Here is a 17,681-nt window from a genome sequence, read left to right on the forward strand (position 1 = left end):
GAGGGAAATGTCCGCAAAACTCTTTGGAAATGTCTACCGATCTTACCGTCGTCTGTTAGAATCCTAGCTGCTAATTGGGAAAGGGTTAAAGTTTAGTCCCCTGCAGGTACCCAGAGGATGGGAGGTGTGTGTGGGGTGCCACCAGTGGAAGGGCAGGGCTAGGGCTAGGGTCACTGGTTGCAGTCAGACATAGGAATGCCTCCTAGAAATGGCCACTGATCAGGCATCCACCTCGTCCAGTCAGGAGAGGCTAGTGCTCTTGCGGCTGCAGTCTTGGAGTCTGCCAGAATGAGGCAAGATGGGGGTGGTAGGTGTTGCCTTGCATTGGAGAGTCCGGCTTCGCCTGTCTTTGGAAAAGGAACCAATGCTCTGCTGACCACTTGTCTAACGGGACACTTAAGCGAGCACACCACCAAGGGGCGGCTTCCTAGGGCGCATCGGATCCAGGAAGGCGCACTTCCGTTCCACAGTTGGAGCGGGATGGCAGGCCGCCGTGGGGGAAGGGAGAAGTCGGTGGCGGGGAGGGAGGGACCATATCCGGAGAGTGGCAGCTTCCGACCAGTGGTCGCGCTTCCGTAGAGGCGCTTCCGGTGGCAGCGGCAGCAGCGGCTGTGGTTGTTCCGGGTGCCTTTGTCCCCCCGGTGTCGCGGCCCTGGCCCGCAGGTGGGTTGGGGGTGGGCGCTGTCCCCCCGCCCCTTCGCTCCTACCCTGGCCGAGGGGCTGCGACGGCCGGGCAGCGAAGATGCACGGGGCGCGGAAAGGGCCGAGCCCCCTTTCTAACTGCACGTCCCGTCTCCCTGGCAACGGCCTCGGCCCTGGGGGCGGGCGGGAGGAGGAGAAGCCGCACGCCGACGTTCCTCCCACGGTGGCCCCGCAGCGGCCGGGCCCGGAGATCCGGCGCCGGCGGCCACAGAGGCGGCAGCGGAGGGCCCGGGAGCCCGGGAGCGGGAGTGGGAGGGCGGGCGCGTAGCCGGATTCGCGTTCGTCGGGGCTCCAGGGCCAGCTCCGCACCCGCCCGCCTGGGGAACAACGGGCCGGGGTTCCGGGGAGAGGGCCCGCACCATCTCTCCGGCCCCAGCCTCCTCCATTTTCCCGGGCCTGGCGTGGAGCGTTTTGGCGGACGTATTTGAATGAATGAATGTCCCCGGGGCCCTTTCCAACCCCCCACGGCCCGCAGCCATCTGGGGGTGGCATGGCATAGTGAGAGGAGCGCTAAGTTGTCGGGAGACCTGGGTGTGAGTCCAAGTTTTGTCACTACCTTGGTTTTGTGGCCTTGGGCAAGTCTGTTAATCTCTCAGAGCTTCAGTTTCCTTTCCTTTAAAATAGCCTGAGAACATCACCCGCCACTAGGTTACCGTGAGGGCAAACTAACCCATGTTATTTCTTCATTTGCTGCTCTTCATGTTTTTTCCTTCCATTCCCTCCATTCATTCTCGGTGCCCACCTCCCCACCTTCTTTAAGATCCTTAGTTCCTTTTGCGGGGTAGATGGAAATTTTCCCTGTGAGAAACTAACAGTTCTTTTCGGATTGAAGGTTTTTTCTAAGACTGAAAGAGGACAGCTTTCCCAATGTCCCAGTTTAAGCGCCAGCGGATCAACCCACTTCCAGGGGGACGCAACTTCTCAGGTGATCACCTTTAATCCCTGCCTGGCCTCTTACTGCCAAGTGTGTACTTTGGAGGTGGTCTTTAAAAATGTGGCTTTTGGGGATTCCCTGGCAGAGTGCAGTTTGCTGCTGCTGTTTCTCTGGAAGATAGGAGATGAGCACACTACTGGCTGCCAGTGAAACCCGTGGAGGCACTGTTGGGAGCCACTTTGCCCTTCGGATTTACCATACCCTCTAGCCGACCTGTGCCTAAGGTGGTAGGTGCAGTTCTGGAGATGGCTTCTCTGTCCCCGTAGGCGCAGCTTCAACGTCTCTTCTGGGTCCTCCTCCTGGTCTGCTCACACCTCCTGTGGCCACAGACCTGTCCCAAAATGCCAGGCACCTACAGGTATGTTGGGCATCCTTTCTAGTGAGTTGTAGCACTTAAGACTATCCCAGCATGCAGGGTGTCTGATGCTTCCATTCTTAAACATCAGTGTTCACCCTTCCTGACGCTCCTATCCCAGGCCGGTGTGAATGTGACTAGATACCTCTGACTGGGGAATCCTAAATCTTGGCTCTAGGGAAATTTTTAGGGTGCTTCTTGGAATTAAAGAAGAATGAGAACTAGCAGCAGCTTGCGATTCAAGCAGCAGCATGCTCTGCCTTCCAGCCCCCGCCAGTAGATTGATTGTGTCCACTATACGTGTCTGCTTCCTTCTGTGTGGGCCGTGGTGCAGTACTCTGAGCTGGAGGGTGGATGGAGGTGAGATGCTAATGGCAGTGTGGACAGATCCTCCTATTACTATTAAATTGCACTGTTCTCTTAACAGGGTGGGGAGAAGCAACGGGTCTTCACTGGCATTGTTACCAGCTTGCACGACTACTTTGGGGTTGTGGATGAAGAAGTCTTTTTTCAGCTAAGGTAGGCTTGAGGCTGGTCCCCTTCTGGAAATGCTTTTGGGATTCAGTTCTGTCACCATGCTGGTGGGGCCCCTCTAAAGCTATTGCTTTGCTGTTTTTTATGTAAGGTGTAAGAAATCTTGATGGGAAGGGCCTCATGGGGCAGTGAGTGTGGCTTGGCCAGGGTCTCTCTCCTGACTGGGCCTCCTGGCTTGTGTGCTGGCAGTGTGGTGAAGGGCCGGCTGCCCCAGCTGGGTGAGAAGGTGCTGGTGAAGGCTGCATACAACCCTGGCCAGGCAGTGCCCTGGAATGCTGTCAAGGTGCAAACACTCTCCAACCAGGTATTTGTCTCTCCTTGGCACATGCTTTGGAAAGGGGTGGGAGGGAAGCTGGTCAAGAACCTTACCTTTTGTTGAGGAAGAGGGTCTACATCTTTCCAGGGTAGTGAGCACGTTAGCCAAGAGATGCCTTGAATTTCCTGGTTACTGTCTTGCAGCCCCTACTGAAGTCCCCAGCACCTCCCCTTCTACATGTGGCAGCCTTGGGCCAGAAGCAAGGGATTCTGGGAGCTCAGCCCCAGTTGATCTTCCAGCCTCACCGGATTCCCCCACTCTTCCCTCAGAAGCGTGAGTACCAATGACAGTGATTTGGTATGGCTTTATGGGGTACCCTTAGGTGAATGGACTTGTCAGGTTGTTGCTGTCAGAATACAAGTGGGTATGTCTGTGTACTGGCTTAAAGGGATAGGGAAGTTGGACAGATATTTAGGGTTTTTGAGTCACCAGCCACTTCCTCTCTGCAGCTCTGAGTCTCTTCCAAACATCCCACACACTTCATCTGAGCCACCTGAACAGATTTCCTGCTCGGGGCCCTCACGGACGATTGGATCAGGGCCGAAGGTAAGAGAATGATCAAGCAGGAAAGATGTTACATTTTCTTTTTTTGCCTCTAAGAGAAGTGTTCTTTTCTTTGCCACCAGTTGACACTAATATTCTGCTGCTGGATACTAGTCTCTTTGCCCTGAAACAGGAAGACATATTGAGATGTATATGCAAATATTGGAACTTAATATACTGGTTCAGCAAGCAGGGATGTAGTTCATCTACAAAGTAGCATAGTGAGTTTTTTAACTATATAATTTTCTCTCTTATTTCTAAGCCAAAAGATGAGATACGAAGAATCAAAAGTATCAGGAAAATAGTAACCAAAAAAGTAAATTTGATGTCTAGTATAGCCATGTTTCTTTATATACACTGTGTCCCTCAGGGAGGTGGTAGGATGTGTGTGTTGCACTCTGCCCAGAAATGCAGGCCTGTGCCTGGGACATGCAGCTAGCTTCTTGGCCCCGTGTGGGACTGGCATGGTAGATTTGGGCCTTGGGGTGTCCTGGGCCCTCTCATATCATCTGTAGTGCTGGAGACTGCGGGGAGCTACGTGTTCTCTGAGGCGTGTATTCCTATGTTGCCTTACTCTCTCCCTAAAACATCCCTAAAGGGTTTTGCTTGTATCTATCCCTAGAGGGTAGAAGAGTTATGCTCTAGCTCGAGACTGGTTTGCTAGTTCTGGACTTGTTCTTTAAGTGTTCATTTTAACTTTCTATTATGGAAAACTTCAAGTATAAATAAAGTAAATAGAAAAGGCTGATGAACCCTCATATACCCATCACCCAGCTTTCACAAGTGTCAGCATATGCCATTCTTTTTCATCTATACCTCCATTTACTCCCTGCCTTGCACTTGATTTTTTTCAGATAAAAACTTTTTTTAAGGTAAAATTTATAGACTGAAATGCATTCTTAACTGGACAATATTGACAAATGGAAAATCCCATGTAACCCATATCTCTATTAAGATAAAGAATATTTCCATCACTCCAGAAAGTTTTTAATGCCTTAGTTCTTTCTTGAAGTGAGAACTATACTGAAAAGGAAACTCCTTTTCCCAGATGCCACTAGATTGTTACGCGCTAAGGGCTGAGAACGCAGTTCATTGTGAACAGCTCAAAGGAGCCTAGGGTACCTCAGAGAAAAAATTTAAGCGGAGTGATGTAAGTGGTCTCTGCTGAAGCTCATGCTTGTTTCTTTGGGATAGGAGATGCTCTGATTGTCTGGGATTGTTTTCCACAGTGTCTCCACTTTGAAACCCTCTGTTCGGTTCTCAAGTCACGGGTATATGTTTGCGTATACCATGCTGCTTGAGTTGTGCATCTTCCTGGCCTTCAGTTCCCAAGGACTTTCCGCTTCTCACATTCTGTGAGTTTCTTCAAAGCTTCATTACAAAATAATAGCAAGTGCCCTCAAGGATAGTGTAGCCTGGGTGGAAATCAGTGGTTGGTATTGATTTTCTGCTTGAGGTTCAAATTCATCCTTTCTGTGTGGTCACATGCATTTGATTGTCCTGGACATGCTAAGCACTGAGCAAGGCCTGTGTTGTGTGGCTTTGGCCATAATGCTTCAGTGTCATGGCTTGTAGAGAAAGGGGACATTACCATTGGGTGGGGGACACTACAGTCAGTCAGTAGGGAGAACTTGCAGAGTAGGAAAGGCTGTAGGAATTAGGTCACTATGGTGGTGGGGGGGAACAACTCATAAAGGAGTCAAGCCACATTCGCATTTTTGGCTGGAAGTTGTTTTATTTTGAATTTCTGGCTTTGGGATGCGGGCACAGTGTCTCCATTGGACTGCTCAAGCTGAACTGCTGAGGCTTTCAGACAGGTGTGGCCAGCCGGATGGACCGTCCCAGCCTCCTGCTGAGGTTGCTGAGACGTCTTCCGCTTCCACTGCCTTATTCCCTGTTCCTGAGAGTTCACAACAGAGAGGAAACTAGCCATTGAGTTCACAGGACTCAGGGGAATATCCAGTGTAACTAGAGGGTGACAGCATTTACTGAAGAGTTCGCTGCAGTTCTAGGGGAGCTGAAGAGAGTTGTCCTGATGACATCCCATAAAGGCAAGATTAGAGGGCAGCTTGTAGATGGAGATGCTAATGGAAGTTACCCAGGCAGATAGATAGATACAAGAGAAAAGAACAACTCAGTGCTGGATGAACTTAGTGATTCAGGGGTGTGATGATGGGAAACAGCATGGGCAGGTCTAAAAGGGAAGAGCGGAGACCTGGTAAATAGGTAACCAGCCCACTTACCTCAGCATGAAGAATTGATAGTTGATTTTGTTTTTCTCGTGAGACATGGGGATTTTTCCCTTATCGGCCTGGCATTTTATAATGGTGTTGAAGTCTTTTCTCTTCAACTCTTTTTTTTATTGGGTCTATAACTGACACTGTAATAAGTGACTTACTATGGAAATGTGTAAAGCAGTACATGCTGTTACATAATGTTAATATACAAATGTATCAATCCCTCTTTCTGTTTAAAGGGAACCATTCTGAAAAACCTTTAGAAAATAATTTTGTAAAGAAAAATTCCTTACTGCCACTTTTCTCCTGTGTTTTTTTGTGGTCTGTATATGTGCATATTTTATACTTTCAGTCTAGAGCTCAAATTTTTATATATTCTTATTAAACATTTTTTCCATATTGTGGTATAATTCTCATGGGTGTTTACTGTAAAAATTTGGGTATTACATGATATGAATGTGGTTTTCTTACTCTCAGCTTGAACTTTTCCTACTATATAAAACCTTTTTCTTGTTTTGAATTAACTGGGCTAAATTTTCAGTAGTGCAATTGCTGGGTTAGAGGGTTTGAGTATTTTTATGCCTTTAACGTGTGCTGCTAAGGGTTTGTTATAAGAACTGTCTGCAAAACTTTGTGGATTCCTTAGCATGGTACTATATGTATAGTCTCTTGTTAAATGAGTTAAATTCTTTTTCTCATTTCAGAAAATTATGTGTTTATAATATATAAAGTTCAGAAAAAAGTAAAAAATTGTACATTAGCTTTATCAGAAGCATCCACTGTTTCTTTTCAGTCTTAAAAAAATTTTTTTTTTTGCAATTTACGCACTTACTATATATGTGGTATTACAAGCTTCTTTCTGGTTACCATGAGTGTTTTTGAATGTCATTAAAAACATTTAAATAACCACTTCAGTATCTTCATAATAATCTATTATGTGGCTGTTAGCACGGCTTTTTTATCCATCTTTTTGATGCTGGGGATTCAGTCTGTCTCCAGTCCCTTTGAAGCCAGTGTGTGTGGAGCCTGACTGTAACACTGGTCTCTTCTTTCTGGTGATGGATCGACCTCCAGCGATGACTATGACTCCAAGAAACGCAAACAGCGGGCTGGTGGAGAGCCCTGGGGTGCTAAGAAACCAAGGCATGACCTGCCTCCTTACCGGGTCCATCTCACGCCCTATGCTGTGGACAGGTGGGTGGCAAAGCTGGGTGAGGGAGGGGATGAGATGTGCAGCTGGGAACAGTTTCTTGTGCAAATGAAGTGTAGTCTGTGTGTGTGTGTGTGTATTTTGATGTTTTGGTTTGGATTTTGATTTTAAATGTGACAAATGTTTTATTTCAAAATCTCAAATTTTGACCAGCATAGCACCACTGACACGGGTGTCTTGATAGAACTTTATGGTTTGAGTACCAGAAAGGATTATGCCGGGCTGTAATTCAGGCTTACCAAGCAAAATCCAGGTATCCAATACCACTTTTAGAGAGTTTTAATTTTCTTTTTAACTAATTTTTAATACCAGTTTAATTCCAGGAGAAACTACAGGTTATAGGAGCCCTGGGACTGGTTTTCCAGGGAACTTCTGAATTATTTTTTAAGTGTTACAGCATTTAAGAGGACACTGGCCTGCAAATAGACTTCTCACATGTAGAAACTGACTGAGAGGTGGGCGAGCAATTCCAGATCCCACCTGGCAGTGGAGAGGCAGGGCTCCAGCTGCTGCACCGGAGGTAGGCCCCAAGGCGAGGCCCACTGAGTTGGGGCACTACCCTGGCACCTCCGCCTCCAGGTGGAAGGGAAGGAGGCTGCCACTGCTCTTCTCTGGGTCACTGGTCCTTCCCAGGTCCATCTGCCTTCTAGGGTGAATCTCCTCACAAGACGTGTCATGCATAAGGGTGGAGGCAGAGCCCTCTCACATCATGTCAGACTGGGACTGTCAAAAACTAGCCACGCACATACTGCTTTTTTTAAAAAACATAAATGGAAACTTACTGTACATACTGTTGGGTACTTTGCTTTTTCACTTAGTATGTTAAGATGTTAATGAAGAGTTTATTCAGCATTACCGTTTCTTATATCTCATTTGATTTAGCAAGTTGATGGTATTCCACCGAGTGGATGGAGTGCTCATTTAGCCAGGTCCCCACTTTAAGTCTTTATCGTCAGTATTGTGGTAAACATCCTGCATCTGTGTGGACAGGTGCAAGCATTTTATTGAGACAATTCCTAGGAATGGGGCAGCTGGTCCCAACGCTCTGCTTTTAAACTGCTAGCTAGTGCCAGCCCTCTGCAGTAGGCCACACAGATGGGTGCTCACCAGTGGGCCGTGAGGTACTGGTTTCCCAGGCCTTTGCCAGCACCATGTCATCAAACTTTTTGATCTTTGTCAGCTTGGTAGGTGGAAAGTGGTATTTTAATGTGCATGTCTTTCATGTAAGTGCGATTGAGCATATGTAATGTATTTTCATGGGCTTTTACGTCTCACTTCTTTCTCTGTTGAGTACCTGATGTCAGTTTTCCTAGTTTTTTCTTAGACTTGTGAACTCATGTGAGTGACCTGTGGCCCCCTTTTATACTAAGACAGTAACCTTTTTCTCTGTCATGTATTAAAAATGCTCCTTTTTTCCTTGCCCAATTGGACTATTTTGCTATTAGAGGCAACATTTTAATGATCACATCTGAGCCGTCTTTTCCTTTTCAGAGGTACCTTTCTAAAAGTTCTTCCCAGATTGTAAAATAATTTGCTCCGTTTCTCCTGAGTCTTTCACAGTTCCACTTGAAAAACAGTTCAGCCTTTACTGCATCTGAGTTCCCTTGCTCTCTTCCTTCAGCCCCACGTGTGACTTCTTAGAACTCCAGCGCCGCTACCGCAGCCTCCTGGTCCCCCCCGACCTCCTGGCAGTGCATCTGAGCTGGCTGTCTGCCTTCCCTCTGAGCCAGCCCTTTTCCCTCCACCATCCAAGCCGCATCCAGGTACCTTCTGAGAAGGAGCCAGCTGCAGACGCTGGTGCGGAGCCCATCCCTGCAGACAGTGACCCTGCTTACAGCTCCAAGGTAGGCTGGCCGGGGCCCTGCTGTGTGCCTGTTCTCGGAGGCTGGCCGAGCTCTCAAGTGTCCCCTTCGCCCCGCCCCTGCCCAGGTGCTGCTGCTCTCTTCCCCGGGACTGGAGGAGCTGTATCGTTGTTGCATGCTCTTTGTGGATGACATGGCTGAGCCAAGGGACACCCCGGAACATCCTTTGAAGCAGATTAAGGTAAGAGCTGGAGTGTAGGACGCAAGATACAGTCCTTGAGGATGTCCAGGCCCTGTCAGGTTTTCAGCAGCTCAGCTCCTGTTCATGAACTCATACAAATGAGGAGTTTCAGAGCTGAAATGCCACTCATTTTACCAGGACAGATGGCTCAGAGATGTTACTATTAGAAAGAGTTATGTGGCTGGGTCATGTTCATGGGTAGAGAACCACCTCCCACTCTCCCGGCACATACGGTGGATGCCTCACATCTGCTGCCTTCGTTCCCCAGTGGTGGCAGCTGCCTTGCAGTGGGAGACCTAGGTAATTGGGTTTTTATTTTCCACCCTGATCACTTTCTGCAGTTTTTGCTGGGCCGGAAAGAAGAAGAGGCGGTGCTGGTTGGGGGTGAGTGGTCTCCTTCCCTGGATGGCCTCGACCCCAAGGCTGACCCACAGGTGCTAGTCCGCACTGCCATCCGCTGTGCGCAGGCCCAGACTGGCATCGACCTGAGCGCCTGCACCAAGTGGTGAGTGGCAGCCCTGCATCTGGCTGAGGCTGGCCCACTGAGTTGGTGAGACTGCCGAGGCAGCCCCGCTTCTGTGCCTTTCTGACCTGTTAGCTCTTGCCCCCGTCCCAGCTTGTCCTGCCCTCCAGCCCTCAAGTGTTCGCCTTGGTCACAGGCATGACCAAGGTTGAGTATGTGTGCTGAAGGCTGGCTGACCCTCCAAGGCTTGGCGGACGGGACTCCCCGGCCACATGCAGCGTCCTTGGTGCCTGGCCCCTTGGATAGCGATTGTGCCAAAGTATGTCCCCCATTAACTAACCTTTCTTGAGGACTTGGTGTAAATTTTTCATTTTACGTTTTCAAAGCTTGGCATGCAGTTTGTGGTCATTAAATGTTGGTCAGAAACTGAAGCCCTGGCCTGTCAACGCCGTGGGTCAGTGCTTCGTTCCTCCTCTTGTGGTGTGCAGGTGGCGCTTTGCTGAGTTTCAGTACCTGCAGCCGGGACCCCCCAGGCGGCTCCAGACTGTGGTGGTGTACTTGCCTGACGTCTGGACCATCATGCCTACTTTGGAAGAGTGGGAGGCCCTGTGCCAGCAGAAAGCTGCAGAGGCAGCTCCCCCACCCCAGGAGGGGTCAGCGGTAAGGCTGAGCCTCATGAACAAGTTGGGAAAGTAGGTGCTGTGACCCGTGGATCCAGGTGGCCACAACTCTTGGCTTTTATCACAGGAAACAGAGCCTTCAGAACAGGCAGCTGATGCGTCAGAGCAAGCAGCAGACGCCTCCAAACAGAACCCAGAGAATCCAGAGGTCACTGCACAGCAGGAGATGGACACTGACCTACCAGAGGCCCCTCCACCCCCACTGGAACCCGCTGTTGTGGCGCGCCCTAGCTGTGTAAACCTGTCCCTCCATGGCATTGTGGATGATCGGAGGCCAAAAGAAAGGATCTCTTTTGAGGTAGGTGTAGAAGTCTGGGGAGGCTGCGGGAGGTGGGGGAGGGGTAGGGGTAGGGGCTTAAGACCTTGTTTTTCTTGATGCTCATGGACCTCTGCCACCTCTTCGACCAGGTGATGGTGTTGGCTGAACTGTTTCTGGAGATGCTGCAGAGGGATTTTGGCTATAGGATTTATAAGATGCTTCTGAGCCTTCCTGAAAAGGTTGTGGCCCCACCTGAGCCTGAGAAGGAGGAGGCAGTCAAGGAGGAAGAAGTGGTCAAGGAGGAGGCAGCCAAGGAGCCCAAGGATGAGGTACAGAGTGAGGGCACAGCTGCCGAGTCAGATGCCCCTCCGGTGAGTACCTCTCCCACCCTGATGGACACAGGGGCTGTGCTCAGTATTGTGAAACAGCTTGAACTCAGGCACCATGCAGGGCCTCTCCCCACTCACCCCCCTCACCACCTGCACCTCTTGACCTGGGATGCCCTCAGGCGCAAGGCACTTACCACTCCCTGTGGCCACACAGCTAGTAAGTGGCATACAAAGGAGAGGGGAAGCAGGCTTGACATGTCACAGCTGTAAGGATGCTTCGAGTGGAGGTTTTGATTACCTGATGGTTAACTAGAACACTGCATTTTCTAACCCTTTCTAATCACATGGGTTTACTTGCCTAAATACTATCAAATAATTTCATATGGGACTGAGATTGACTCCTGAGGAAAATCCCAGGTGTCTGAAAATCGCCCTGGTCTGCTCTTCTGCTCTGAGCCTGTGTCATGAACAACATAAATGAGATGATGCATACAAAGCCTTAACTTGGTGTCTGAATGTGCTTGGCACTCAAATGTTAGCCATTGGTATTGTTAGTAATTACAGGTGGCAGTTTTCTCTGTGTCATCTCGGTCTGCTTCTCCTAGAAGGAAGATGGGCTTTTGCCCAAACTCCCATCTTCTGGGGGAGAGGAGGAAGACAAACCCCGGGTTGAGGCATCTGAGGACCTCTGTGAGATGGCCCTGGACCCGGAACTGCTGCTCCTGAGGGACGATGGGGAGGAGGAGTTCGGTACGCGCGGTACAGGAGGGGAGTGTGCGGGCGCTGCGCCATGGCCTCCTGACTCTGGCTCCAGTGCTCTCTGGTTAGGGCTGTGGAGCCAGTTTGGGCCCATGTGCTTGGCGCCCTAAGCTTATATCAGGCTTTCTGCAGCAGGAGCTAAGCTGGAGGATTCTGAGGTCCGGTCGGTGGCCTCGAACCAGTCAGAGATGGAGTTCTCTTCCCTGCAGGACATGGTGAGACCTCTTTCCTGGCCCTTGGGGCCTCAGTGACAGTGTAGCCTAGCAAGGCCTCGGACCCACTACTGGGAGAGGGGTGCTCTTACTGAATGACTTCTGACATGTTTTGATTGACAAAAGACAAGAGGGGGTTCTTGGCTCTGGGCGTGGCACCGTCAGGCTCCACGAGCACGCTTCAGTGTCTCCACCAGGGCGAAACCGGAGTGAGTACGTGGTCTAGGAATGCAGCCCCGGGGTGAAGGGGCCCCTATAAATAGGGCTTTGGCTACAGGGTCTGGTCTGCAGCTGGAAGGTGCAGCTGGGTGTGATCGTGTCAGCCCAGCCTCAGTTAAAGGGCTCCATCCTGGGCGGTGGTGCCCAAGGGATAAGTCCTGCTCTTCCCGGTTTCCCCTGCAGCCGAAGGAGCTGGACCCCACTGCTGTGCTCCCTTTGGACTGTCTCCTTGCTTTTGTCTTCTTTGATGCCAACTGGTGTGGCTATCTGCACCGGCGAGACTTGGAGAGGATCCTGCTCACCCTTGGGCTGCGGCTCAGTGCAGAGCAGGTGCTTGGCTCGTGATCCCTCAGCCCTTTCTGGGATGGCGTCCCCTAACAAACGTGTGCCTGGGCATGGGCTGAACTCCTGTGGCAACTCAGTGTGTCCTGGGGCGAGGGCTTGCCCCTGCTCATCAGTGGGTATCCTGGGTGTTTCCTGTAGGCCAAAGAGCTGGTCAGCAGGGTGGTGACCCAGAACATCTGCCAGTACCGGAGCCTTCAGTACAGCCGCCCGGAGGGCACAGACGCTGGGCTTCCTGAGGAGCTGCTCTTTGGTGTGTACTGGTGAGGCGGGTGGGCCAGCTGCTTTCCCCTCCAGGGGCCCCTTCCTTCAATCTTTCACGGCCCTTTGTAGGAAACATGGACCTGCTACCTCCTTCTGGGAAAAGCCCAAAGCCAGGTGTTGCCCCAGTGGAGCACAAAGGCCTGGTGTCCCACAATGGCAGCCTGATCAACGTGGGGAACCTGTTGCAACGTGCAGAGCAGCAGGACAGTGGACGGCTCTACCTGGAGAATAAGATTCACACACTGGAACTGAAGCTGGGTGAGTGGCCTGAAGCCGCAGGAGCCTTCATGGTGGGGACCTGCAGTCATGTGCACATGGAGACTAAGGGGAGCCCCAGCCCTCGGGCTTCAGGCCTCTTGCCCTGTGCACCAGTCCTTAACTTAGCAGCAGCCATTCTGGTATCTTCCCCCACCAGAGGAGAGCCATAACCGTTTCTCAGCCACTGAAGTAACAAATAAGGCGCTGGCAGTAGAGATGCAGGAGCTGCGGGCCCGGCTGGCGGAGGCTGAGGAGACAGCCCGGACGGCCGAACGGCAGAGGAACCAGCTCCAGCGGCTGCTACAGGAGTTCCGAAGGCGCCTGACCCCCCTGCAGCTCGAGATGCAGCGAATGGTCGAAAAGGTGAGCCTTGGGGAGAGCTGGCTGGCCTGGCCTCCACCTGCGAGTGTCTTACCGGATCGGCCGGTCAGTGGCTTGTGTCCTTGTCTAGGGTTACCAGTCCTCCGGTCTCGGCCGTCCCCCGTGAGTCCTAATCCTCTTACAACTGTCTCTGCAGGCCGATAGCTGGGTGGAGAAGGAGGAGCCAGCACCTAGCAACTGAGGGGTCTGGCGCAGAGCTGCGTCCTGAGGTCAGCGATGGAGCCTGCTCGAGTTAGAGCCCCTTGGTTTCAGAATGAAGCTGGAGCAGGACCTGGGAGCCACGGGCAGGGGTGGCTGACCCCTGTGCTCAGCCTCTGCAGAGGAGCTTAGGGCGTCAGGGTGGTGGGTCCGCCTGAGCTGTGGGACAGATGCGTGAGGAACTTAACAACTACATCCCACTTAACAACTAAATCCAACACCTGCACCCCTCCAACACCGCTCTGCCCTCTACCTTGGGATTTCTCCCGGGCCCTTTAGTCTTGTGCTGACTCTCTCCTGTCCTCTTCCAGTTTAGAGTAAGACAGGGGAGGAAAAGGCTTTTCAAGTATGTCCTAAGGTCTGATGCCAATAAACTGAAGAAACAGAAGTGGAGTCTGGCAGGGGGTAAGAGCTCCTTCCTCTGGACGGCACAAAGCCTGCTGGGTGACAGGAGCAGGGTCTTGGGGAAGGGTCTCCCCCTTGGCCGCCACAGCGGAGTCAGTGCTAGCGAGCTCTCAGCGGGGGGCTGTGTCACCAGTGCCGACTCACCAGAAGCAGCCGGTGCTCTCCTCTGGCTCCCCGCGTTCAGAATGTGGTATCGGCTCTGGCTCAGCCCTGTCCCATCCCCATCGATCTCACCTCTTTCCATAATCCATGGTTTTAGTTTGACTTTGTATATAAAGTTGGTTTTTTTTTTTTTTTGGCTTTTTGTTTTTTAAATAAACCAAAGTCAAAAACAAACTGAGTGTCCTCCGTGGCTCTTCCCGACCTCCTGTCCTGGGTCTGCCTGTGTCCCTCCTGGCCCTGGCCCAGCCTTTGCAGGAGGGGCTGGGGCTAGGCAGCCCCGGGGGCGCTGGGCTGGGCACACAGGTGACGAGGCGATTGCTGCAGGGAGCCTCTCAGCTCAGCAGGGGGCAGCATGACCCCAAACCGAGGCTGGGGTGGCTCGCCCCTCCTTAGTTAGTTACAGCACAAGCATGGAAGTTTTGTTGAAAACTTTACTTGAAAAAATAAAATTCCAGATGTACAGGTGTGATGCAAACCCACCGTTCTTGCTTTGAGCCTGAGGTCTGTGACGTTTGTGTGGTAGGGTATTTACATGAGCTGAATCCCTGTTTCCCAGGGAACCCACAAGACTTGGGGCTCATCTCTGTACTTGACCTACGGGACAGAAGTGGGCTAGGCCAGCCTTTGTCATGCAGGCAGGCTGGGGGACCACCGCCTCTGTTCCCCAGGGCAGGAATGAGTCTGAAGTGTAAGGGCAGCAGGGGGCGTGGCCTCCCAGGAGGGGTCCTTTGGCGGTAGGTGTGATCACAACCCCACAAAGTTCAGGCCTCAAGTTGAGTGGACAAAGCCTGTGGCCTCTGAAGGCTGGAAGCTCGCGGTGGCCCCAGGCCAGCATGCGCTCTGGGAAATAAAGCCCCTGGGGCTTTCCTACACTGCTGAGCTGTCTGGGCCTTTTCTGTGTGTTGGGAGAGAGCAGTCTGCCTGGGCTCTTGGTGCCGGGTTCACTCCAAAAGGCTGCTGAGGTAGGGTGGGAGCCGCTCTCCCCGTCCTCCCAGGGGGCCTTTTCCTGGCTGATGCCTGGGAGTAAGCTCAGGAAGGGTAAGATGGAGAGGCTGCCTTGTGTCCCGGGAATCTTCTGAAGGGGCAGGACTCAGTCATCGGCCACAATAGACAGGGCTCTGAGCTCGCTCAGTTTCGCCTCGTTCTCCTGCTCCCGTTGCTCGTCAGAGTGGCCAGGCTGGTCAAGCTGTTGGGTCAGGTCTCCGAAGATCTTGTGCATTTCGGAGTAGTACACAACCTGGGGCGGGAGGCAGAGGGGGCTGGCCGGTGCTAGGCTGGGAGTGCTGACGCTCCCATCCCCAGTACCCCTGAGCAAGCAGGACAAGTGGGACCAGAAAGCCTTTAAGCAGAGCCTTAGCTGCATGAAGGGGGCTGGTGTCCTCCTCCCCACCCCAACCACCCTGGGCTCTTAACCCTCAGCCTGTCTCCCTAAGCTGCAGGCACCAGGGAGGAGGGAGGCCACAGGCTCATTGCTTGGGGTGGTGGTAAATCAAAAGGGGAGGAAAGCAACAGGCCCTTGGTGAGGCAGAGGAAGGCACAGAACAGCCTGAGGTGGGGGCTGGGGAGTGAGAGGACCCCAGGGGCCTGGGAAGGGTGGGGGTCATGCACTGTGACTAATGAGTAACTGCTCTACTGAAGTTGGAAGCAGCCAGAGGCCTCTGTCCAGCAGGGAGAGGGTCTGCAGGCTCCTGAAGCCCTGAGTCAGTCTTTGAAGTAAAGGGGAGGAAGGGGAGTCCTCAGCCTGTCCTTCCCAACCAGCCCCACCATTAATTGCTGCCTAGCCAGCAGAGCAGGGCTCAGAGGCAGCCTCGTTTCTGCGCTTCCTGCTGTGCAGCACTGGAAGCGGAATGGGAGAGGCCTACAGGGATAGGCAGGGACATGCTGAGGAATGGGGACAGCCATCAGTGCCTCTCAGATGGCTGAGGGCTGCTTAGGCCCAAGGCCTGAGCACTGGACAGAGGCTTTTCCAGGAGAGGTAGACATGGTCATTTCTGCCTCTGTCTTCACCTGATAACCAAATGAAAGCACAGGCTACGCTCTCCAAACCCCTAGATTTTGTCTCCAGCTCCAAGCTTTCTTTGAGAAGAGGGAGCCCCACTTCTGGAAACCTGGGGTGCTATGCCCGCCAAGGCAGGCCTAGTGGCGAGTGTGACGGCAGGACCACGGCTATGTCTGAGGAAGTGTCTTCACCCCTCCCACAGCTGGATCTCCACTGCGCTGAGGGGGAGCTAAGTCAAGGGTTCACGCTGTCCTGAGGGGACGGGCCGAGGCTAGTGCTGGTGGTGGGGGTTGGGGGACCCCGCTGCACCTGCTGGGTCACAAGGCACGCTCACTTCTCCAGTGACTAATGGTGGTGACCACTGTGGGTGGGGGCGGCCCACTGCTTGGGTACAGGACATCCCCAGCCCCCAAACTACTCCCCTGATGCCCTGGGACTTCCTCCTGAGCTACAGGATGGAGGGGGCAGGGGCGGTAACAGCCCAGGGAAGGAAGGCGCAGGTCCCCTTAGACGCATTCCTCCAGGGCCCAGGGTGCAGCTGCTGGACACAGCCCTCACCTCTGGGACTGCTCTGTGGGCACATGTGGCAATTCCCACTCCACTGTGCACCTTAGCTCTCTGCCTCATTGTCCCCTAGGGATGAGGGACATGCTCACTAGCAAGTTCCAGCTCCAACATCAACCCTGCTCAGGGTTCCTGATCCCAAGTGCGGGGCCACATGGGTCTTGGTGGCGTCACAGGCCTTCCCTCAACTGTGGCCTCTGCAAGGAAGGGCAGTGTCCACAGGGGGGCGCCAGACACCCAGGCCAAGAGCAAACTTGGGTGGGAGCGGAGGGAACAGTGGAGCCTTTAGCTTTGTCACCTGCTGGGGGCTGGAGGGAAAGGTGGCAGGACGCTAAGCACCTGAGCCAGCTGGGGGTCCCACATGGAGACCTCTTGACTTTGGTACCTCAACCTTTTCTTTTACACGTGGGGGAAACCACCCCTGCCTAGGGCGTGAAGCAGAGCGGGCTCGGGGCAGGAGCTCCACTGGCTGTGCACGCTGGGTCCTCACACCCTCGGGCTGTGGAGGCACAGGGTTCTGGCCTGTGTCCAGCCTGCCAACTGCTGGGCCCCAGGGCTCCCGCCGTGTACCTCACCTGCCCGGGGGCCTAGGTCCAGCCTGTGAGGTACGCTGAGCACAGCTGCCCCAGGGTTCAGGCACCCCTCCAAGGGTTGCTAAAGGTCAGGATGCCCTGGGGCCTCCACCTAGGAAGAAGACTAATGGGTGGGGATGGGGGCGGCGGGTGCTCGGCAGAGGCCCTTGCCCTGTGGACCTCTACACTCATCTCCTGAGCACACCAGACATAGAACCTGCCCCGCACAGTGAGACGCTGCCGCTATGGTCTGGTTTCTTCTTGCTGTTGGCGGTAAAGTGTGAGAGGCGGGTAACTATTTGACAAAGGGAACCTTGTCCTGGGGCTGGAATTTAACCAAACAGCAGCATAGGAACTAGACGGAAATTCCAGTGAACCACCAGAGTCGGAGTACCTGGAACCCCTCCCTCAGGGGGCAGTGCTGGACAGCAGTGGGGGTCTCAGTCCCTTCCCCTATGGGCGCAGGGCTTGGAATAAGACGTACCTACAAAGCCCAGGCCTGCCTCCCAAGGGAAAGTGTTGTGCCACCGCCTGGGGCAGGGTGGGGAGTGGCCTCACCTGTGCACGGATCAGGGACTCAAAGCTGGGCTGGAAGTAGTCCAGGCGGCTGGTGTAGAACCGCGGCATCTCGTCCAGGAGCTGCTTGTTCTTGGCCTCGAAGTCGTCCCGCACAGGCCGGAGCTCTTCTCGGGCCTGGGGAGCAAGACCTGCTGGTGGCACGTGTATGTGTGCAGAGGGTCC

General features: G+C 53.1%; 2 protein-coding genes across 4 annotated transcripts in view; one reads left to right on the top strand and one right to left on the bottom strand.

Annotated features, from left to right (window-relative positions):
• The first annotated feature begins 509 nt into the window (after window positions 1–509).
• Window positions 510–13,979, top strand: CCAR2 (cell cycle and apoptosis regulator 2). 2 transcript variants are annotated; one of them, XM_037024566.2, is made up of 21 exons: window positions 510–663; window positions 1,535–1,627; window positions 1,903–1,994; window positions 2,419–2,510; window positions 2,715–2,829; window positions 2,985–3,114; window positions 3,291–3,387; window positions 6,696–6,815; window positions 8,453–8,675; window positions 8,761–8,874; window positions 9,216–9,379; window positions 9,826–9,997; window positions 10,085–10,315; window positions 10,426–10,647; window positions 11,211–11,355; window positions 11,500–11,579; window positions 11,979–12,125; window positions 12,279–12,390; window positions 12,471–12,659; window positions 12,817–13,022; window positions 13,177–13,979. In XM_037024566.2, exons 2-21 carry the CDS (start codon window positions 1,570–1,572, stop codon window positions 13,219–13,221), a joined length of 2,754 nt encoding a protein of 917 aa, XP_036880461.1. In that variant the 5' UTR covers window positions 510–663; window positions 1,535–1,569; the 3' UTR covers window positions 13,222–13,979. The 2 variants fall into 2 exon arrangements, with proteins under 2 accessions (XP_036880461.1, XP_017509368.1); XM_017653879.3 differs by having other exon boundaries at window positions 511–663; window positions 11,497–11,579.
• Window positions 13,980–14,646: 667 nt separating this feature from the next.
• Window positions 14,647–17,681, bottom strand: part of BIN3 (bridging integrator 3) — a 40,802-nt gene continuing 37,767 nt past the window's right edge. For both annotated transcript variants that reach the window (XM_017653880.3, XM_037024567.2), the window contains 2 exons: window positions 17,499–17,633; window positions 14,647–15,042 (listed from right to left, as the gene is read on the bottom strand). In XM_017653880.3, coding sequence (XP_017509369.1) covers window positions 14,896–15,042; window positions 17,499–17,633 — 282 coding nt within the window. In that variant the 3' untranslated portion in view covers window positions 14,647–14,895. The remainder of the gene's footprint in view (window positions 15,043–17,498; window positions 17,634–17,681) is intronic.

The sequence above is a fragment of the Manis javanica genome, chromosome 3 (assembly GCF_040802235.1).
Source record: "Manis javanica isolate MJ-LG chromosome 3, MJ_LKY, whole genome shotgun sequence".
In the NCBI taxonomy this organism is placed as follows: domain Eukaryota; kingdom Metazoa; phylum Chordata; class Mammalia; order Pholidota; family Manidae; genus Manis; species Manis javanica.

Bases quoted from the DNA above. Each gene is read 5' to 3' on its own strand.
- CCAR2 (XM_017653879.3), top strand. From the start codon at position 1,570: ATGTCCCAGTTTAAGCGCCAGCGGATCAACCCACTTCCAGGGGGACGC. The intron at 1,628-1,902 runs GTGATCACCTTT...CTGTCCCCGTAG, and splicing joins AGGGGGACGCAACTTCTCAG to GCGCAGCTTCAACGTCTCTT. The intron at 12,391-12,470 runs GTGTGTACTGGT...GGCCCTTTGTAG, and splicing joins TCCTGAGGAGCTGCTCTTTG to GAAACATGGACCTGCTACCT.